A 23192-nucleotide genomic window follows, 5' to 3' on the forward strand; every position below is an offset into this window, starting at 1 on the left:
CACCGCTGGCGCAAGCACTGGTGCTGTCACCTGGCAGCTTGGGGTGCACACCGGGCAAACCAGGCTCGGTAGGTCTCTGGCTGGAAGGAGGACCCCAAACCCACAGCCTTTTCTGAGGTTTTGCCCTGCCAACTGCCCCCAGCCTCCCAATCACTCTAATCACAGCCTGTCTGTAATCACACCAGTCTGTGCTGGGCTAGGGCAGGCTGAACAGCTGGGGAAATAGGAGACTGAGGAGAAGGGGGTGAGGACGGGGCCCCCAGCACTGTCGGTTCAAAGTAAGGCTTTTCTCTCGTTATTTATTTCCCCCACTTGCATCTCCCTGGTCTCTGCAGGCAGCAGCCACCCGAGGGCACCGTGCTCACACTGAAGTGCCATCAGCAGCTCCCAGCCACCCGCCCAGGACCTGCTGCATGTTTCAGGTTAACATAAAGTCAGTGTTGTGCAGCACAGAGCCCTGCAGAAACAGCAGGCTTAAAGGTCTTGGGACCTGTTCGTTTATTCAGAAGTACCGCATCAATCCCCTCTGCCAATTAACAACCACTGCCATGAGTGCTCAGGCAGAGGCTCTGGTTGTGTTGTGTGTTGCAACTGGAGAACACAAAAGCTCAAGTAGTTGATACGTGACCCTGGGGATATACTCCGTTAAATTTTATATGAAAAGTCATTTACTTAGATTAAGATTACACTCTATTATCATATCTCTAAGGGGAGACATGGAAGGAATTTCTGAGAGTAAACCTGTTTGCTAACTCGATTCTAAAGTGCCTTGGGTGCTCCCTAACTGGTGCGTAGCAAAGCCTGCGTGCTGCTCAGACCAGGGCATTGGAGCTGTGCGGGCTGGGCTTCGAGTCCCAGTGCACTGGGCGCTGCTTTGAGACTCGCCATGTGGGTGAAGGCAAAGGAAATGAGCTGCAGCATGGAAAATTAGGAATTAGGAAGAGAAACGCTCACAGTGAGGGTGGTCAAATACTGGAACAGGGCCCAGAGGGGCTGGGGGAGCCTCGTCCCGGGAGGTGCTGAACGCCGGGCTGCACGAGGCCCTGAGCAGCGCCGTGGGCACTGGCCCTTTCAGCATAGGGCTGGGCCAGGTGAGCATCGGGGCTGTGTAGTTAGTTTACGTGGTTCTGTGCTAAGAGAAATACTGGCAGCATTTCTAACTTCAGCAGTGTAGCACTGCCATAAGAACATAAAAAGTGAACAGATTGCTGAATGTTACAAACACTGCTGCCGGAGTCAAGATTTAAGATAAAGTGTTCAGAAAGCTGGAGCTGAAATGAACCGCTTTCTGTTTGGGAATGACACATTTAGTCATGGGGTTACTGCAAGTGGGTGATTAAGGTGAGCTTCCTACCAAAATGTCAGCAAGTCTAAGCACTGTTCTGCTGCCTTGGTCTCTTCTCAGGGTCTAAAGTACTTTGGTTGAATGCTTGGTGAGGTAATGCATTAAGCATTGAGAATCTCTGCTCCACCAGAGATAAGAACAAAGCTGGTCAGCATTGGCCTAGTCTTGTTCCTTGGTTTAATCCTGGTGGTCTAACTCTGGTAATTGTCTTCAGAAATAAAGACCCAGAAATTCTTTTTTCTCAAGCATAGTCTGCATGTGTGAATTGGTTTTAATGCGTGTCCCATCGAAAGCCCCAGCAGTGCCTTTCTGTAGGTGGTGCAGCACTAAGTGCCCAGAGCAAGCCAGGACAGGGGCTCCAGGAGCTCTGTTAGGACAGTGCCAAGCCCCAGCAGATCAGAGATGCTAATAAGTGGGTGAGGGGAGAGGACTCTGCCTCCCTTATCTTAGGGGGAAGTGGGGAAGAAAAGGTGAAATATTTTTTCTCATTTTTACAGTGCTAAAATTTCCATAAGAATTATTTAGAACTGGTTTCATATGTTAGCTCTGTTTGCTTAGTAAGTTGGAGTGATTGCCTTGCTAAGCTGGCTAAAGCCACGTTTTTAGATTTCCTCAAGGGTTTGACATCTAGTCTCACACAATTCACTTGTAAAATTCTGCCAGTAAATCAGAGCTGATTCTTGTAACAGACAGGCATCAGAAACGGGCAGCTACGGTCTTTGGAGGAACCAGATCTCATTGTGTCGATTAGCAGCAGCTGGGTTTGTGTATCCTGCAATGATGAACGTATCCTGCAAACATAACTCTGGGCTCTCCAGAATTTCCGCCAGCAGGTTTATTTCTCTCATTATAGAGTCTTCATTGGTGATTCCTCTGAAGCTCCTGTAACAATCAACTTCATATCAAGTTCTTTTTAAAATCCAGTTTTTCCCGAGCCTAGATGTGCCTTCTGTTCTAAGCTCAGCCATGATTCACAAATGGCACTACCTGACTCTGGTTGGTCTCAAGCAGGTAACAGTTTGTTCTTAACTCATCATTTTCAGTGATGTGTTAGATAGTTGCCAGCAATAGAGAATACTGTGTGTTTTGAGATGCTTTATATCTCACATTTACACATGCATTATTTTCTGAATACCCAAGTTTAATAAAGCAGGCAGCTTTCAACAGGTCCTGAAAATCATGTCTTAAGTTTGCTAGGTTTTAGAGGTTGGTTTAACACGTGCAGCATGCCTACATGTACATTGAGAACTGCGTCTTTTTGCATTTTTCTAGAACAAAATGAAAATGTTTCTTACCTGCTATAAACAATAGTAGAAGGCCATTCTTCAATGATTATGTCAGAGTCAAAGGGATGAGGTGGCTGGTCCTGCAGCACTTCGGGCAGGTAGTACGCTACCGTCACCGACTGCGTCATCTCCGACTGAGATTCATTCGTGTGTACTATGGTGACGATGGGGATTGTTATCCCCAGGTACAGCCCTGAGGAGACAAACACGACTTTTAGAAAATACAAAAGGAGGTCTTCGTACCCTACTTGATTTCTGAACTCCTACTGAATTATATAGAGTACCACTGAGAAGAAAGGTTTGTTGTTATTAGAAGGAATTCAGCATACCTCAGAAATTGGATTTCTGTATTCCAAGTAGGAAGTAACATTCAATTGTGCCTTGTAATTCATATGTATGTGTCTGCATGTCTGTATGTGCATATATACATATATAAAACCTCTGTGTGCAAATGTTTGCACGTGTGTCTAAAACGTGGTAGTTGGCAAGCTCTCCTGTCTCTACGTATGGCAGATGGTTTGACGTAACTTCTTACCTCCACCTTCAGAGGGATGTGTTTTTGTGAACTGCCCTTGTCTCGTGTTTCAAATATTTGGGAACAAAGAATGTAGGCAGGACAAGGGGGCTGCATTGTGAATTCATTTAGGATTTACTGTTAACAAACATGTTGCTTTATTTGTGCAGTAAATAAAGCTTGTGGTTTTGACTGTGCAGATAGCAGTGATTATTAGGGGGTGAGAAATCTGCTTCTGTACATGGCTTGAAAACAAAACTGCTGTTCTGCAGCCAAAATAACTTTTAAACAATATTTAAAATGTTAACAGAATTCGGGGGGTGGAGGGAGAGTGGGAAAATTAAGAAATTAAGACTTGGCTTGATCACAGCATGTGGTATTAAAGAACAAAACACTGGCTATTGTAGTACTTCTTAATCATCTGGAGAATGGTAAAAATGAAAAGCTATCAAGGACATGGTGGATTTGCTATCCTTTTAGTGTTCTTGAGTTAAAATGGGATTATGTTTGTGGAAAATACTCTCTGACCACACCAATTTTTGGTGTCCATTCAGACATGCACAAAGTTGAGTATCATGAGCTAACACAAGGCAAGTGTAATGCTACAGGCTCTCGGCGTTACACTGTGGTTGCAGTACTTGTGTGACAACGAAACCACTGAATGCTGTAGCAAAAGCCTCGTTTATAGCCGACAGTCTACAAAAATAGCCAGAGCCAGTTCCCAAACAGTTGTACTGATCAGGATGTCCTTAGAAGTCAGTTCAGCGATCACGTACCTTCAGAGGTTCCCTTTAGCATGTACGTAGAGGGACCAGCATCCAGTTTAGATTATACTGGAAAGGCCGTATTACAGGAGGATGGTGATACAGACAGAAACAGCTAATAAAAATATCCTCCTAATTAGGAGGGACTAGTCCATAAATACGTTTTCACTGTAATGAAGAATTGTGGTACTAATTACCTGAGGAATTCTGCTCACAAATGTACCTCATAAGCTTCATGAATCCCAGACAAATGCTCTGTTCATACTGTTTTTCTTTCATTTTTATACAAGCCCACTTGGCTTTTCCATACTGACGTTTTTCATAAAGCAGGTCTCCAAGCTGCAAACAGAGTCAGATCATAATTTTGTGTTTTAAGTTCAATAAAAATAAAAAAAAAAATCACAAGCAAACAAGAGTCATACAATATTCAGTACTTTGATTATAACATGTGCCTACAGAAGTTGATTTCTTTATGAACAGGAGAATAGCAAGCACGAGAAGTTATTTTAACTCTCAGTGTCAGCTATACCTTAAGTGTTTTGTTTGCTACTCAGTTCATGTGCAGTTTGTTTCAAGGTCCAAGTTGGCATATAATAAGTAGATAAACAAAACCAGTGCAATGAATTACACGAATAAAAGAAAAATTGCATCTTTTTTCGACTGTCAGTGAAATGATTTTGAAAGGAACATGTAAGTGTCAATCCTTTCTCATATAAATCCAGGAGGGATATTCTAATGATCTTGGACCAAAATCTATTTCAGCAGACTTACAGGTCCTTCTTCTTCAAAATAAGGAACTGATAACTTTTGACCTTGCAATATCTAATATTTAGTTACTACACTACTACAGAGAAACTGCTTTTGAGCATTTAATTACAACATGAAGAGTTGAGTCCCAAACCGTTCAGATGAAACACACTCAAATAGTGAGATTTATAAACTTGAATGATATGGATTTGTTTAAAATAAATGGGATGGGAAATCTTCCTCCGCGGTTAGTAAAGATTTCTTTATTTGTCATTTAAGGTTAGACACCTGTTTGCAAACTTCCTGAACTGTAAAAAAAATTGCTGGACATTTAAGGTTTTAGTGAAGGTTTCTATGAGATGGTTTCTATGAGATGGATTTACAAATTGATGTTCTCTTTGTAACGACCCATGATACAAAGCTACAACTTTGGTTTTAAATTCAGATAATCTCCTCCAAGTACTGTTTCCTAAGGTTTAATGAACATGACTGTAAAGAAGCAATGATTTAGATGAAGAAAATGGGGTTTTATTTTAAATGTCAAAATATGAAGGGGTTTTGTTAGATTAATTCAAAAATGTCACCAAGACTGCCATTCTTGACTGCCTTTTGACATTCCTGCTAGTTTCTAGCTTACAAAAACAGAAAACGCCACACATGCATGAAAAAACAGTGAGATGTTAAAAAAGAAATGCAGTTATCCAGATATAAGGGGTATGTCCACTTAGGATTTTTAGTGCTATAAGTGGATGAGTTACTTGTATAAAGGAACGCAGCTTTGAAATCTAGGTATGAATACTGAAAAGACTGTTAGAAGCTCAAATGGGAAGGAAATGGGTACCTTTTCTTTGCGCTGGATCAGAGTAAAAGGGATGGTCTGCCTCTCCTGGGGGCTGTTGTTTCTGGTCAGCTGCTGAATCGGCTCCGCCATGTCTACAATAAAATAACGCATTTCCAAGTTAGCTGTGAAGCTGCAGAAACAGGAAGGAAATGTTTCATTCTGCTTTCTCTGAGTTAAACTTCTGTGGACTGTGTGCCTTTAACAAGTTTCGTTTGCTTTTCAGTGCTAGCAGGAATGGCTGGCTGGCTTTGGTCTCTGTGCTGTTCAGAACAGGTCTTGCCCTCCCACCCCATAGATATAGAGATATTCCAATTACGCGTGTGTCTCTTAAAGGGTTTTTGTCAGTGCCCACAGGTGTACTGCCAATTCTGGCATCTCTTCCAGCACTGGATTCACGTGTATCCACATGAAGAAGTAAATTGCTTCTGCTGCTCTTGCTCACAGTTCAAGGAAGTGCTGCTGTGGGAGCTGTCACTTCCAAAGGACATTTTGTCTGATAGCTAGCCCCAGCCTTTGGTGCTACGCGCGTTGCCATGCTGCTCGTGCATGCTCCAGCCTCTGTGTGCACACTGAAGCTCTGTGTCTTCAGTGATTTACCCAGCGATATCTTTTCTTTTTAAATGCAAGCCCTGCTAGTAAGGCCTCACAGGGCAGAACAACTTTAAAAACAGAAGCCAAACAACCAATTTTGTTAAGAAGAGTGCTCCCCACCACCTCACAGAGGCGTACAGAGAAGGCTGAGTTGCCACAGAAAATGGACTGAGTTGCGACCTAAGTTGCCGTGGAAAATTCTCATGAGGTACATCAAGAAAAACACAGTGCCAGTGATCAAACGCCAGGACAGGGGCCTGAGATGTTGAGGGGCCTCTGTCCTTGGGAAAACATCAGTTTGATGAGGCCCCGAGCAACTTCAAAGCCGACAGATAGAAGCCTAACTTGGAAACCAGCTCTGCTTTTAACAAGGAGCTAGACTGCAGAGCTCCAGAAGCTGCTTACACCCTAAATTATCGTGTAGTTGTGTATTAGCATAAGTAGATTTTATATTTCCATTAAAAATGCTGAAACTATAGATGAGGAAGAAGAAAAGTGTTCTGTTAAGGTAAAGAAGTATAAGGTGAGTAAACAATTCCTCAATGCGTACTTCAGTGAAGAAGTGTGTCTTGAGAGGATGTGATTTTAACAAAGCAAATAGAAAAGATCTTTCTTGTGTGCTATCTTGACACCATTTCTGTTTGGTGCAGAATTTTTATCCATATGGGCTGTCTGATTAGATGCAAGTTTATGTTCAAGGCTGGGAGGGGCAGAAGGCTGTTGGCTTGCAGTGAACATTCCTGCAAAAATGCAACAACTTCACAAGGTGGGAGTAGAGCAAAGCTAGCTTCATGATTTGTGTTCTGTTCATCAGAGGATTACACCTGACTGAAAGAAACACTGGGGTTCAGTGTTCTCAAATTAGTCCTTACCATAAAGCACTGTAAAAGTTAAACAGAACACACCAAGTATATTTGACTTACAGGGACACTGCGTTTTGCATGCTCTTCATGTCTGCCTTTTTCTTTCTTCTTGCCCTTTGGACCAAGAAGGACCCAAAGTACGGTCTAGTGCCATCGCTTCTGGTCTGAGCTCTGGTGTTCTGGCAGCAGGTGATGTGAAGGAGAGTGTTAATAGAAAACATTGTTGAAGAGCTCTAAGCATGCTTAGTACAGAGATGCAACTGAAATGTGCCGCAGCTCTTTGAGTGATTCTCACATTTTGTAAGGGATTCTGTAGTGAACCTGTTCTTGAGTTCCAGCTGCAGACATAAATAATGGTCCAGTCTGCAGCAATCATCACGCTTCCCAGCCGAGCTCAGGGGGATAAAAGGAGCAAGTGCTTGCGTATTCAATACTAGCATATTCCTGTACTCCTGCTCCCCCATGCTTTTGTAGTTTACATACGGTTGGATTAGGTGTAGATGCAACTATGGTTGCCTCAACAACAGCTCTAACTGTAGTTCCTAAAAAACTCTGCCTAAAAGTTAGCTCCTAGCAGAATGGCTTAGAAGCTCTGGTTATAAGGCTGGTTCTCCAATGCTAGGAGCAATGTCTAGCAATGGAGAACCTCTTTTCCAAAACAGCTGGTCCCTTGCACGTCAAACTCGAAGTAATGCATTTGTGCACTGTGATAGAGGCTTAGGAACTTGATTTTTCTGTACAGTGTTTGAAAATGTTTGTGAATTTCTGCTATGCTACTTTATGCTGTATATCAGACATGTTCCAAAGGACTGTATATTCCAGCTGAAGTAAGATCCCCTCTCTTCTGTGTTTTGAGTGCCTCAGAGTCTTAAAGACAGAAAAGACAGGATGATGGGGGGAGGGAGGAAGAGTATTATTCATCCCTGAGAGAAGAGAATTAAGATGCAGAAGAATTAACTTAGCCTAGGTCACTCGTAAATCTGTAGCTGAGCTGGGAATCAAACCTACATCTCCTGGCATCCAGTGCAGGGGGTTTAGTTTTAAGACCATTTGGAATAGTAAAGATCCTTTTAATAAAGGGTAGAAAGATACACTTCAGTTAATTTTAAACTTTTTTAAAAATGTCACTGGGAACTAAATTTAAAATATAAGTAGTGACATTTAAAATTGATTTCTTCAGATGCCGAGAGAAGAACAGTAAATGAGACTTCCAGAGTACCAAGGAGTTAGGAAACATTTCAAGGCTCTAGGAACGTTAGCTCTATTTTCATTTCTTAGCTGATAAATGTGATCAGATTTTTTTTCCTGTGTTAATGCACAGGATAGGATTTACAACTAATAAGTCCATTTAGGGGTTTTATTCTTCAGTTCATGAATCTCTGCCAGTCAGCCACGGCAGTATACCATGGGTAATAAATGTTTTAGCCTGCACAACATCTAGATTATACAGCACAAAGCAAGGGAGTTGCTTGATGTACATACCCTCTGCCAGTCCAAACTTGCAAACTTACATACTGGTGTGAAAAAAAAATCAGGCAAGATGATAATGAGTTGTAGCAGTATAGATATACTGCTAAAACTAGCAAGGTTAAGTAAGCCTAGGTAAAGGCTTACTTCAATTAAGTTTTAAAAACTACTAATCGTAAATTTCAGTCTTGAAATAATTGTATACCTGCCTATGGGTAGGTATTATGAAAGAGGCAAATCTTTACAAAGAAACGTATAGATAATGCACACTTGACAAGACTTGTACACAGTGACAAGATGGAACAGTATTTGAAGTGTTGCACAACTTAATTGGTGTCTGATCAGACCTGCTGTGTCACTGGACTGGGATGTACTTGCAGCTGTGCCCTCAAACAGTGTGCACACACACCAGGCTGCTGAGTTTAGGAGGCAGCTTTGTACCACAAGGAAGCAGTCTTCATGCTGAGGAGAACCACGAGACCTGTGCCACACACCTTGGAGCTGCTCACAAGCAGGCTCGTGAGGCTACGCATGAGGTGGAGGAGGCTGCATGGCTGGGACAGCCGGGCCACAGCGTAGTCCTGTTCTGGCTCTGTGCTGCAGCCTCTGTACCAACAGAGCCGTGCTACCCCTCACGTGCTGCAACCTCAGCAAGGGAAGCATATTGGAACCAATGGCAAAATTGGGTGCAATTCAAGATCTGGATTTTGATCTGGGGCCAGGGTACTTGACCTCAGAGCATGCTGCTTTGTACACTGGGCACCTTTAGAACACTATGCTCTAGCAAGTGGATGATTTTGATGAGTAGCGACCTTCCCAAGCTTGCTTGTTAATCATGTATTGAAATTATTAATGAGAAATTTAAAGTAGCTGCTGAAGCATGCCTTCTGCTTCTACTGAGCATAGGTAGATAACATGGAGTTCTCAAGCCAAGGTTAGATTTTACCATCCTATGCTTTTTCTTTTACCTTTTGGTTGCAAGGCTTGCTGTTGGCCAGACAGTCAGCTTACAGGATTACAGTCTGGTTAATCGTGATAAATCAATATGCCAATCATACAGATGTTCAAATCTCACAAAATCTGTTGTTTTTAGAAGACTTGTTCCTGTTACCCAGGAAAGGTACTAACAAAACCTACTAGCAAGGTATCTTTTTGAGAGGCATATTGTCCCCACAGAGCAAGACAGCTGTCAAAGCTTGTGGCAGCCCAGAACTGTTGCCCTGATTTCACAGACTTGTCCACTAGACTACAGGAAATACATGAGCTGTTGTTGGGATCTCAGATGCTGTGTGCACAGCTAGCACTGTGGCAGCAGACAGCCAAAGGACAGCTCTTGTGCTTTCCTGCACCAGGGCTCCAGTGCCAGCAGCTGCTTGGATGGGGCACACTAGTCATGAGAGCCTGCGTGTGCCCTAGTGAAATGAAGGGATTCTCCTCCCAGGATGTCATCTGCATTTCCTCTGTGGATGTCTGAGGCTGACTGAATACTGAATGTGGATATTAAGTTAACTTGCACTGTAAATAGATTGTGTATACAGAGCTGATGAGCTCTTCTAGCTGAGGTATAATCCTCTCTTGACGTATCTTGACTTCACTGAAGGAAGTCTTGCATTTCGATTTCCGTAATGCCTGCCCTGACACTACAAAGGAAGCCTTTTATTATATTGCAACCACAACGTGGTAAAATACTACTTCTGATATATTTACCAAACCTGATCTCCTGCATAATAAATCTTAGTGAAAGAATGCATTGACACTTCCACATCATTCTGTGGGAAGGAGTCTTGTTCCTTCTATGCAGAGCTCCTCAGAAGGGGCCATTTCACATCCATGTGTCCAGGCCTTGCTTAATGCCTGAGACAAGGACCCTCTCTCGTTGCCCTCTCCCTTTGTGCCCCCAGGCAGGAGGCTGCCGATCAGATCGGTGTGACCAGGACTGAGTGCTGGAGCAGCAAATGCTGTTCAGACTGAGCTTGCTGGGCCTCCTTTTACAGAATCACAGAATTTCTAGGTTGGAAGAGACCTCAAGATCATCGAGTCCAACCTCTGACCTAACACTAACAGTCCCCACTAAACCATATCCCTAAGCTCTACATCTAAACGTCTTTTAAAGACCTCCAGGGATGGTGACTCCACCACTTCCCTGGGCAGCCCATTCCAATGCCTCACAACCCTTTTGGTAAAGAAGTTCTTCCTAACATCCAACCTAAACCTCCCCTGGCGCAACTTTAGCCCATAAAGTTTAGCCCATTTTAGTACCCAAAGGGTTGTTGGTTTTTCTTGCTAAGGCATTAGAAAGCTGGGATGGGACTTCCAGATGAGGCTAGAAAAGGAGGCAGAAAGTGAGGCTGTTCCCCCTGCTGTGTTGGAATCCAGGAGGAGTTTAAGGATCAGGGGATTCGTTTAGAGTGTCTGAGGCAGTCTGTGCAAGGCTTCTGTGCTCCCCATCCTCTGCGAAGAGGATTTGGGAGGGGCAGAGCCCCTCAGCACCTGCAGAGCTCAGGACAGGGCAGCACCGAGGTGTTGTGGTTCTGGCTGCAGTGCGCCTGCCCTCACCCCTGGGGACCCTCCCGTCTCTCTCAAAATTGAGAACAAGCCACTTCTTAATAAGATAAGCCGCGGAGGCTTACCGTCAAAAGGCAAGGTCAGTCCTGTATTCTCCTACTCCCCTCAACCTGCCACCGCCATGCCCCTAACCACCCCCATCTGTGGGACGGCACCGGGGGGCTTCCGAGCCGCCCCCCTGCCCCCGGCCGGCTCTTACCGCGGGGCACGTCCACCTGGTGCCCCCTGCCCACGCTCTGCCAGTAGCTGAGCAGCCGCTCCTGCTCCTCGTCCTCCATCCGCTCGGCCGCCTCCTCCTCCAGGCTGCTGCCGTGGCTGTGGTACGCCGAGTCGGGGCTCTCCTCCGCCATGCCGTCCAGCTCCTCCAGCGTGATCACGGCCGGGCCGCCCGGCTCCGCGCCGCTCATCCGGCACCCGCCCGTCTCCATCGTGCCAAACCGGGCCAAACTGGGCTGTGCTGGGCCGAACCGGGCTGAGGAGCCGAGCCGAGCCGGGCTGTGGGTGCTGTTGGCGGCGAGGCGCTTTATGAGGGCTGAGCTGGGCGGGGCGGGGCGGGGGCGGGCCCCAGGTGTGTGTGGGGACACACTCGGTCCCTGAGCAGTGGCTTTCTTCTAATTCTTCTTCTTTTTTTTACTCCCTGCTGCTCTTCATCTCCTGTCAGTCCTTTCTTGTGACAGTATCTCGTAAGCCATGCCCCAAGGCAGAGCTTTCACGTTGTTCAGGACCGGCTGCAAGGTGTCTCAGAGCAGATCCCCTGGGTCGTTTCGTTCTGGAGGGTGGCAGCTGTGTAATTCTGGCATTGCTGAGGAAAGCCTGTGGGAGAAGGGTTTGTGAGCAGCCCTGTCTGTGGAAGGCTGTTGTGGGGCAGGATCTGACTGAATCTGGGCTGTCCCCAGAGCATGCGGCTCTGTTTCTAGCTGTCTTTATGAGAAATAAAGAGTGCTGGTCCATTTTTCACAAGGCAGCAGAGGAAAGTCTGCAGGATTCAGAATTTTCAGTAGGAAAATAGATTGCACCTATACACGGCTGAGATGCCTGCAGGAGGAGGAGAACAAGGATTAGGGATGTAAGTGCTGACTCTGTGATGCGGCACCTAATTCCCCCCACACAAACCACCGTGTCTGATCAGTGTCTCCCAGGCTCACTTTTATAATCCCAAGGGCTCATCGTGGTGTGCCAACAAAGTATTAATTGCCTCAGGTTAAGTAAAGCGGAATGCATTGGTTGCAGTAAATGAGGCAGCTGGTTCCACCGTGAGGTTGTTTGGCCTCTTGTTTGTAGGCAGCACGTTGGCATCACACACTGCTTGCTGGTCTGAAATTCACCTACGTCCTTGACAAATGCTTGGAGATGATGCCTGCTTAAGTATTTTGATTGATGATTTGATTTCATGTCAACTACCTAGTATGCAGAAGTGCAAGCCTCATCAAGAGCATGCTGAAGTGGCCTGCATTTTATGGCAGCTATCAGAAATTCCCTCACAAAGGTGCTGCTGAACTTCCTTCATGGGGCAGCGACATGGCTGTGGGTAGGCACCGTAAAAAAAGTCACGGTATGAAATGGTCACATCACAGGTGATGTTTCAGATGAGGCTTAAGTACAGTGCAAACACTAACTGCAGTTGTTTGGGCAAAGAACTTTCCACATAATTTGGGAAGTTGGTTTGCTACTGCTACATGACGGCATCCTGGCTCTTGGTGATTTCTTCTGGGTAACGTTATTCTTAAGAACTGACTTTTGGAGTCAGTGCATAGAGACCTCCTCTGCCTATCCTGCAGTGCAAAAATGATTCTGACACTTTTTAACAGAATTAACGATTGCAAAAATTTAACAATTCCAACTCTTTTGGTCAAGTATTATTTAGAGAATAAATAACAGCTGTAAGAAAGAGGCTGGTAGGAGTTTAAGATCCTGTTTTAAAGATCACCCATCACATGTAACTGCTTGTGGTTTTTGTTTTGAGATATGCGTAGTAATTATGTAAAAAGTGCTGCCTTTGACAAAGCACTGAAAATATATGATGCTCTGTGTCTGGACACTGCTAGAGCACTTGACTATTCCTGGAGTTGAACAAGGCTGATTTTTTTGTATTTGTTTTTTTCCCTCAACTTGTTAAGTTTCTGTGTAACTGCTGGCTAATAAGCAGTCACTCGTGGCAGAATATGATTTAGTTTGTGCTGTGTTCTTGGTGCTTTCCTGGCAGGTTGTATCTCTGAATAGAAAAAAGAAACAAATATTCAGCCTTGCAAATTTAGGATACAAAGCATCTGTAGTCAGATGCTTCATTCTGTCATGTGGCGCAGTGATGACATTGACTCTTACTGAACTGCAGATTTGTATAGAAATGCCATTTCTTTTTATAAATTCTCAAGTAACAGAGGAAAAATGTTCTCAGTGAAATGAACTGACAAGTAAAGTCTGTAGGCCTTTTTTGTAACTTTTAAGAAGTGAGAAATGCTGTCATAGAATAACAAGACATTAAAAGACAACAAAATATTGTATCTTTTTTTGTGAATAATACCAGCTTCCAAGGAAAAATAGTATATGTTAGATGTGTAACATAGTCCTGGAGAACGGCAAGACCACAAAGTGTTTGAATGGATCAATATTAAATTGACAAGGAAATTTCCAGAGGAGCCAAGATGATTACTGTGTAGATCAATATTATTTTTAGAGACTTAAATGTTTCTCTTAAAAACACTGTACCCCTCTGTGTCATCACTGTTGTATTTTCATTATTGGGAAGATAAGAATATGTCAGTGCAAAGCTTACACAAAATAGTGCTTTTCTCCCTTGCATTTAGAGCTCATTTGTCTGTAATTGCAACTCTGAAGCTGTACAGAGATAATAACCCAAATTGAGCACTTGTAGTAGCTCCTGATGCCTTTCTCACCCATGTTCTCTGTCATAAATCCACTTGTTTTTTTATGTGTGTGCTAGTCATTGTCCTCTATCTTCTTTCCTTGCATGCTCTGTACTGTTTTGAGAGGTTTCATTGAATGTTACAATGACCTGTTCTCACTCTGTACACAGAGCTTATGTACTCTGTGTACCTAAAGTTTCTTTACAGTCAGCAGAAAGGGTCCATGTGAGCTGCCCTGGTGCTTCGGGAGATGCTGCTGCAGCTGCGGGACTGCACCTGGCCTCTGTGGGGCTCTGGGGCCTTTCTGCTTTGGTGGAGCCTCAGGACTCCTTCACTCAAACGTGAGGTACGGCAGGCAGATTGAACACAGCTCATTCCTGGGCCTTCCTCCTGGAAGGTATTTTGGGGGAATGTTAGGGTACCGTGCTTACACTTCCTGAGGTAACACACTATGTTGAACCACAGCCCTTTTTAGTTTCATTCCTAAACTGAAGCAATGAATGTTCTAGATCTTCAGCTAACGTTCACGGAGGCTGCTCTTTCCTAAAGTTGCAGAAGGCCCTTTTTGCCTTCATGCCTTCCTGCCAAGTCATTTTGTTCTCCTCCAAGACAGTACAATCACAACACTTTTCTGAAGCACTTCTTGAAGCTGGTTTCCAGCTACAGACTGTAAGGACAAGTCTCGTCTTTTCCTTCTTCCTTTCTTCACTCTCTGTGTTGAAAAATCGTTAATCCGGAGCAGAGAGTGGGAACAATATGACGTCCATGTGGTGCACAGCTACAACAAAAGCCTGGATTTGTGTTCTGGAGCTGCTCCTGGTTTCAGTGGTTGTGTGTTAAATGAAACCAGCGTTTTGGTGTGGGCCATGCTAACGGCCCCGCACAGCCGTAGGCGTGATGTTAACTCCGTCACACAATGCAGTCTCGTGTCCTTGTACATCAATTCAGCGTTTGCCACAGCATGTTTGGAACTGGTGTGTGGCATATTGGGTATGGAACGTGCTGGAGCTGGGCGAGGTGGGAAAGCAGGGGAAGGAGAGGAAGCAAAAAGGCATCTCAGGTACAACGCGACTGTATAAAACTGGTGAGGTTTCTCTGTCGAGGCCTGGAGAGCTGTGGAGAACTTTGTGGCACTCGGAGATGCCTGCAGATGTGAGGGCATAAGTACAAGTAGACCTTTTCGATCTGTTCTGTGAAGACGTAGATTGCTTAGTCTGGTTTCTCTCAAGTCACCCATTCTCTTCTTTGTAAGAAACGCAATACAAATGTTATTTATGCACAGGCGATGAAATTCATTTTTTCCTGTGTGGCAAAGAATGTTTGCAAATCTGCAGTGAAATAGTGAGGCAAGATTGTTTGCTAAGAGTCTTTGTTTTTTATTGTGCAAGGAGAAAAGAAATTAATAGCAGTTTTTATTGAGATGTCACTGAAACAGTGAACAGCTCTTTGCCTTCTCCGTTCAATTTACAGTGCACGGTGTGGTCCCCAGTGCATGCTGTAGCCCCAAACTGGAGGTCTTATGCCAACTGCAGGTATAAGATTCAGAAAGCAGTGTGATTTGCTGGGGTAGGTAACCTGTTCAGCAAAAACCTTTATCTTCTTGGCAAGTTTAGTGGGACAGCTTTACCAGCTGTCTTTAATAGATTGGTAGTAAATCTGCCAGCTCTTTAAACTGCATTTAGCAAGCTAGAAGAAGTCATTAGTCCTAGTAAAAAATGATTTAAATGAATCCTACAGTTGTGTTTTTAAACAGGTAATGTAACGTGAATGTTTTGGAAAGGTTGAGGAGACTTCCCAGGAGTATTTTCTTTTTAATTAAAAGTATTTTCTTTTTAATTAAAATAAAGGTATGGAGACAAGATAAATGTAATCACTCTGAGTAGTGCTTGTTTCTGTATCCCTTCTAAGTAGGTTATGTTTACTGTTCCCTATTAGTTTTCAAGCTCCAGGTGACTGGATCCTGCTGTCTTTCATAATAGTCTTCCTTGGTTTGTTTTGCAGAAGATGATTAAATCAGACAGGGGTGTACACCGAGCAAACAGTGACAATATAATTTTCTTACATGTTATAAACTAGGTCAAGAGATGAAACACAAAAATACAAGTTATGGAAATTAAAAAAAAAAAAAAAAGTTACGCAACAAAAGTAGGGAGTAATGAACCAGTGCTGAGATACTACACTTACGTGGGCTTTACTTTTTAATGAAAGCATTAATTTTGTTTTATAAAGAAACATTTTTTGTTCAGAGACTGACCCCATTTCCACTATTTGAGACATAGTTTAGGCTTGATCTTAAGCTCCTCAAGTGTCCTCATCACTGAACTGTGTAGGATTTGATGGGAAGGAAAAGTTCTGTTTCAGTGGTATCCCGTTAAAATAAAAACCACAGTTATCCCTTGCTGGGTAAACATTTTTTGGTTTAAGTACATTTTCTTATGAGCTGGCACAGGCATTTCTACCTTTCTCCTTGTAAAGTGGCTTATCAAATACAGGCCAGATTTAAAAACAGTAACAACAATCTGATAAAAGACAATGTTTTGAATTTTAAACTCTTAAGACTAAATCAAGTCAGAGAAGATAGTTTCTTGTGTGTTTGGATTTGGGTTGATGTATGGTTTTGACCATATTTAAAGAAAAAACAGTTGATTTTTTTCCTTTCCTCCAGAAATTCTTGACAACATTGTAGTTTTACAGTTGGTCTTAGCTTGTCAGTTCAATACAGAAATCCTTTAGAGATGGATATGGTGGGTGTAACCCATGAACCAACCCAGAAAGGATGAGCAGAACCTCTCATCTGGGTGTCATATGGAAATTAAGAAACCCTGGGGAAAAATAAGCAGTAAGATGTCTCTTTTCCCCATACTGTTTTCTTTTTCACACTATGGGTCCCTGCAGACGTGTCTGCAGTAGTGGTTTAGTTGGTCAAATTATCCTCTGATGTTAATTAGAAGGCACGCTCTGGGGCAGAATCTCCTGACTGCGCTTCTCGGAGACACCATGAAGCAGGCAGCGCGCAGCCGAAGCCGGCCTGGAGGTGAAGTCAGCCTGGAGGCAGGCTATGGCACCACCACAGGAGGCCACACCAAGCCTCCAGAAGCACCCCTCGGCACCCCTCAGCACTCCTTGGCACCCCTCAGCACCTCTTGTGCCCCCACGGCACCCTTCGGCCTTGGGGCCCTCGCTGCACGCTCGCGGCATCTCCTGCTGCCTCCCGCCTGGGCCGCGTTCTCCTCGGCAGCACGTGGCACTCTGTGTGAGACTTGGTACCCCGTCCGAAGGCCCAGGGCAACCCAGGGTGCACCAGAGTATGCAGAATTTAGGCTTCATTTCTATTATTTCTCAGCAGCCTTTATCTGTTATAATCTGCTTAGCAGGCCGACTCCAGCGGGTTGTTTTTGAAAGGTCTGCAGGCGTGGAGCCCGCAGTGTGGAAATTCCCCGCTGCATTGGTTTCTCAATTTAGCTGGTGCTTTCATGGTTTTTTCTTCACCCTTTCAAAGTTCTCCGTGCATTTTTTGATTCTCTTGGGGATTAATACAACTGTAGCTGATGGTGGCAACCGTTCCCACCCCTTTGCTCAGGATTTACTGCTTCGTGCCTTGTAGGCACCATACACAGAGTAAGAAGCTGAAGTGGTACAAAACTATAAAAACAATCAAAGCAAGCAGAGAGAAGGAGTTAAACTAAGCTCCCACAGCACCAATGGGATATGAACAGACTGTGGGCTTTAGTAATATTTGTGCATCTAAACGAGCTCTAAAACCCAGCCTGAGTGCCTGCACACTGACTGCATGAGGAGGTTGTCACAGTATTATTGCTTAGTGTTTAAACATGCATTGCATTTTAAAAAATTGCTTTTCTTTTCCAGCTAGGGCATTTTGTCTTCAGCAGATGAAGATATATCATATTGTGTGAAGTCTGAAACTTAGACCTGTTTTTATGGGCTCACTTGGACTTGATTTTCAGTAGGCTGAATCACAGCAGTGCGGGGTAAGGGGCTTGTTACACCGCAGCTCAGCTGGGCTGGGGACAACGCCTGGAGACCTTGGGAAGCACCGTATGCATGTGAGCAGCTATCGGGAGCTCTCTGCTGTCAAACCATGTCAGGACTACCTTTGGAGAGGCTTGTTATTGTGCTGTGGTGGTGGGTTTGGTACTGCTCGCCAAGTGGGCCAACAGATTGTAAGTCGTTTCTGTAGAACAAATCTGATTACTCCAATTATTCCAGAGTTAGCGCTCAAGCAAAACTAAGTCTGTGAAAAAAAATCCCGACCACCTGAGGCTGAGAAACAAAGAGGAAAAACAGGATTAAGATGAATTAGTGCAGGTCAGTTCCCTTGTTTCACTGCTGTGGAAAGCAGGTACATGTGATGTATGAAAACAAATTGTCTCCTGGCATGGTGGCTGAGCCAGATGGGGCCCGGCTGCATGGTGCTCATCCCTCGCTGCTCACTTTCCCCACTCCCACCCCTTCCATACGCATGCCTCTAAGCCTGGCTGGTCATTCGCTGTGCTAATTTGGACATCAGGAGATGCATGTATGCCTACAAGTGTGCTGGAGGCTGAGGAGACATGGAAGTCAGTTACTAGTACGCGAGGGAGCTGCAGCATGAACACGAGAGCTCATTACCTGTCCTGTTTATTTTCCCTTTGACCACGTCAGTACATGTGCCATTCCACAAGCACCGTGTGTGTTTCCACTTCTCAGTCATTTGATGGATGTAGGGTTACCTTGGTGTTTGTCTATATATGGCATGGGGGGCACAAATCCATCGGGAACCAAGTTGAAATGGCTCTGCTCTGAGAAAAAAAAATCTGCAAATTAGCTGGTGCTCTGTGCTGGTAGCAGAGAACCCGATGGTGAGGCAGTGTACCAGCTCATCATCTGGTACAGTAACCAATTAGTCACAAATCATTACTGCCCGTTTTGAAAAAATCTATATTTCAAGTAAAATAAATGAGCAACTTGTGTTCCATTGTGCAAGACATGTAAAAACAAAGTTATTTTAAGGGGCTAAATGTTCTGACCTTGACATCTCTTACATATTCTGTGTTCTGTTCACAGGTGCTAGAAGCATTTGCTGGACGCCTGATTAGAATGGGAGTTTTGGCAAGGCGAGATATTCCCAGCCTCACAAAGTACCAGATAATTCTAGCAAGAGATCAGTATAGAAAAAACCCTTCCTCACAAAACAAGGTAAATGTCGTATTTCATGTTATTAAAGGAGTGAATAAATAGTAATACATCATAATTTACAATTTTTTTTATATATGTTAAGTTAGGTTTTCATTGTAACATTCTATGTTTAAGCCTTGGAATAAAATAAGCCTCCTTGTTCTACACTTCTTGATGCTGATATAGGAGAGGTAACAAAAAAGTGAAGAACTTCTTTTCCAAACTGAAAATGTTTTGAGAATTTACAGTGTACTTAACAATGGTCAGAATTACACTTTCCCCTCAAAATTATATTAGTGGACCAATTTCTCTCGGAGGGTCTTGGAGTTTTATTTGTCGTGGAGTGTTCAAACTTTTAAACTTAAAAATGAATATTGCCTTAAAAAAACACATCAGTGTACCTTAAAGAAGACACTGGAGAATGCACTTCACGGCAGGCAAGCCAATTTTCCTGACTTAAATTCTGTCACCTGTGGAGATGTGGCAGAAATCTCTCTCTTTGCCAAATACTGAGGGATGGGCCAGCTGGCAAATTCTGAATGCTGCTGTATCGGACAGTAGCGAGCTAATCTTAGAAGATAAAACAAGTATTTCTGAGGTAGCTTGAAAGGTGGAAAAAGATTCCCTTCACTGATGATTAAGAATTCTGTAACCTGATTTGATAGGCAGACTACGTGATGCACATCAGTTTGTTCTTTGGCTCCGTGTCTTAGATGTTAACCTTGATTTGGTCATGAGAATTGCAGCGTGGTTCCTGCTGCTTATCATCTCCCTAATTTACTGATGAGTCTGTTTTGTTTCCACAGGGGATACAGCAAGGCGTAATTGAAGGAGATTTTGCACTTTGTATCAGTTTATATCATGGTTATGAGCTGCTGCAGCAAATGGGATTGCGGTCATTATTTATCTACCTTTGTGGAATTATGGATGGAACAAAAGGTGAAATGTCAGAAACATCCTTCCTTTTGTCCCCACTCCTCCTCATTCAATTTACTTTATCTGTCTGGCTAGTTTTGCACAAAACAGCTAATACAGATTGCAAACATATTTGATACTTGGTTTCCCTTCATTCCTATTGGAAATAACATTAACTCAGTGTTACAGATAGAGTGTATTTGGGAAAGCAAATGTGTGTGTGGAATGAACAGAACACAGAGCAAGTGGCAGTAATATCTTAGAAGAGACAGGGAAAAACAATTAAGCAATTAATCCAAGAAACTGTTTGGTCTTCTGGAGCAATTGTTTGGTCTTGCAAAACAATTCCTCCGTTATTGAGCTCCCCCCTATAGCAAAAATAGTGTAAATGTATGCATGAGATTTAAGCATCTTTGCCAGATTATCGCAAATTTAGATACATCACACTAGAATTTCTATCCCAGCTGTGTGACTTCTCACTAAGGAAGCTGTTATTGTCTCTTTCTGTACTTTTTTTTATTTTCGTGAATGAGATGATGGGAACTTCGTGCACTGTTCCAGATGTGGGTACATAATGACCTCAAACAGTGATGCAATAATATTTTCTTTTCTGGCCTCACTTTAATTTTCTTAATTCTGCCACTGAATATTTTGAGTCCTGTAATTCTCCAGTCATTTTTAGACATGTTGGATCGTCACGGCTGTCTTGTAGAGCTGGTTTGGTACTGACAGCTTTCTGAGGGGGGAAATTTCCACTCGGCAATGTCAGTCGAACTGCAGGTTTCTTCTGAACACTGGATGTGGGAGGGGAACATTTCAGCTGTTCAGAATATGCTGTGGTGTGGCTCTGAGGTTTCTTGCTTCATTTTGGTTTGCATGTATGTCACTTGGCTGTGTGACTGAGGGTGGCTTCAAAAACAACGTTGCCTAAAGCACTGCTTAATTAAAATGTCACTGTTTTGTCCAATGTCAGAACCAAAAGTGTACCATACATGCTGCATATTCTAGAATATCTATAGAATATATATTTATAGTTTGCATGTCCTAATAGTTTCTTGTGAATTTTATGCATCTGGCATTGCTACAGTTTACTACTTGTGCTTGCACAGATTTTTACACTTCTGATGGTACAGAGCTCTCGTTAGACCTGAGCACCTTCCTGTATTCCCTGGTTTCTCAGATTCTTTAAATTCACATTTGCTGTTGTAAGGTGACAGATGAATAAATAGTTTTTCTGTACTGTCATAAAATCATTCAGGAACCTTGTTAATTTTAGCTTTTTGATTAGGTTCCCTTTTCTTTGAGTAATTGGCAGAATTCCTGCATTGGATGGCTTTTCTATTGCTTAAATGGTTGATGTAGAACATTTCAGTTTACCTATGGGACCCAGGCTTATGTTTATGCAACTAGTTTTCATCTTTAAAATCTGTAAAAGAATCTTCTTTGAGAAAATATTGATTTAAACAATGTTTGTTACATTTTCTAAAGCTACCATGTACCTTTTAGCTCTTAAAACAAGCTTACTAATTTTGAGAAGCTGATCTTTTGGATAGCAAAAATGAGATTCACTATGGAGATTGAATGCTAAGGTATTTAAACTTTTTACAAAGGGTTTACTCGTACGAAGAATGAACTTGGTCGCAATGAGGACTTCATGAAGCTGTACCAGCAGCTTAGAGACATGTTTGCAGACACACATCAGACTTCAGCAAATGGAAATCTTTGTGAGAGTAGAACAGGTCAGTATTTCCCCTTTAGGGACAGAATATTCACTTTCTATTTAAATGAAACAGCAAATAGCTCTGCATAACTTGGAGATGGAGAAGTCATGCATTTTGATGCACCTGGCTAATATTCTTTATACAAGATTGTTTTCCTCAGACTCTCTATTTTTTTGTATTTATCACCTTTCAGTGATTTTAGCTACCTTCAAATGAGTTTTGTATCTTTGAAGTTTTTAATTTGATTTAAAATGAAAGGTTAAAATAGTATTATTTGACTGCATACTTTTAACAATGTGACTCACAAAAGTAACAGCATGTTTTCACAAACTGGCTTTAACAAACATGCTTCTGTAAGTATTTCACTGAGGTTTTTGTTTAGGTGAGTGTAATTAAATCTACTGTCAGGAGTTTGTATGCATAACTCGGAGAATTATGATGGGAGAAAACAAAATTCAGTGAATCTTTATACTTGTTGCAACATGACTTGTATCTTTAATTGCTTTACGTCTTTTTCAGTGTTTGAAAATAAAAAGGAATTTATTTACAGTCATCCAAAATTAAGGAAATTGGAGGAAATAGTAGTAGAACACTTCAAATCTTGGAAGATGAAATGTTCTGGTAAGTACCAACAATTCAAAGAAAAAGTAGTGACCAGTTGGAAGTGTTAATGAAAATGAGTAAAAGAGCCTGCTGATTTATGCCCTAATTTGTTCAAGTGCTTCTTTACTGTCTTGAATGTTTGTATATCTTCTGTGTGCAAAAGTCCTCTTTAGAAAAACTATACAATAACATTTTCTTTAAGAAAAATAGTTTGTAAGTTGCTATTATTGATATAAACTGTTCTAACTGCTTGGTAAAGCCATGATCACACACAGAAAGATAGCAAACTATTTTCATAGAATCAAAGAATGGCTGAGGCTGGAGGCAGCCCTGGGTGCCTCTGGCCCTCCAGGTGGCTGCTGGAGACCTCCAAGGAGGAGACTTCTCTCTCTGGACAACCTGTGCCAGGGCTCCAGCACCTGCACAGTAATGACAGTGCTTCTACTGGTGCTGTGTCCCCTGATTTTCCTAGCAACAGAATTTGTTCTGGAGGTCAGCTCTCAGTGCAGTGCTACCATGAACCGTTCTCTCTTGCAGGGTTAGATGCCAAGTATTTATGGAGCTTAAGGATAAAACACTTAAGAGTTTGTGAAAGGACATAAGTCAGCTAACATTAAAGTATAATTTCTCAAGGCACAAATATAAAATATTTGTTAAAGGAAAATATGCTTTTTGATCATTTTAAATTACAAAATTGTATTTAGTGAAATTAAGTTCTAAAATGACTGTAGATGAACAAAAGGACACTAATTACTCTTACAGTGTTGAAAAATTATAATAGAAAAGCAGTCCCTCTTCTCTTTCAGTCTTGTCCTGAAACTTTAAAAAAAATAAATAAATTGAATATTTAAAAAAGAAAACAAGAACAAAACAAAAAAACCCCTCAGTTCTTATTATTTCTGTCTCTCATACAACTTGTCTTTGGAGAAGT

The 23192-nt window shown here is 42.7% G+C and overlaps 2 protein-coding genes across 2 annotated transcripts in view; one reads left to right on the top strand and one right to left on the bottom strand.

Moving 5' to 3' along the window:
* Window positions 1–23192, top strand: part of FANCM (FA complementation group M) — a 70724-nt gene that overhangs the window by 5799 nt on the left and 41733 nt on the right. Inside the window, exons 5-8 of the mRNA XM_068682188.1 lie at window positions 18912–19043; window positions 19829–19961; window positions 21548–21676; window positions 22178–22279. Coding sequence (XP_068538289.1) covers window positions 18912–19043; window positions 19829–19961; window positions 21548–21676; window positions 22178–22279 — 496 coding nt within the window. The remainder of the gene's footprint in view (window positions 1–18911; window positions 19044–19828; window positions 19962–21547; window positions 21677–22177; window positions 22280–23192) is intronic.
* On the bottom strand, window positions 1057–11991 carry LOC137856638 (heme-binding protein 2-like). Its single transcript, XM_068682204.1, has 5 exons — window positions 11183–11991; window positions 5498–5589; window positions 4107–4248; window positions 2641–2824; window positions 1057–2227 (listed from the first exon to the last, which is right to left on the bottom strand). The coding sequence occupies exons 1-5, from the start codon at window positions 11409–11411 to the stop codon at window positions 2056–2058; spliced, it is 819 nt and encodes a 272-aa protein (XP_068538305.1). The 5' UTR covers window positions 11412–11991; the 3' UTR covers window positions 1057–2055.

The sequence above is a fragment of the Anas acuta genome, chromosome 5 (genome assembly GCF_963932015.1).
Source record: "Anas acuta chromosome 5, bAnaAcu1.1, whole genome shotgun sequence".
NCBI classification, from domain to species: Eukaryota; Metazoa; Chordata; class Aves; order Anseriformes; family Anatidae; genus Anas; species Anas acuta.

Coding starts and splice junctions, on each gene's coding strand:
- LOC137856638 (XM_068682204.1), bottom strand. CDS start 11,411: ATGGAGACGGGCGGGTGCCGGATGAGCGGCGCGGAGCCGGGCGGCCCG. Junction 2,825..4,106: donor TTGTGAGCAGAATTCCTCAG/GTAATTAGTACC, acceptor TTGTCTCCTCAG/GGCTGTACCTGGGGATAACA. Junction 2,228..2,640: donor TCTACTATTGTTTATAGCAG/GTAAGAAACATT, acceptor TGATTGTTACAG/GAGCTTCAGAGGAATCACCA.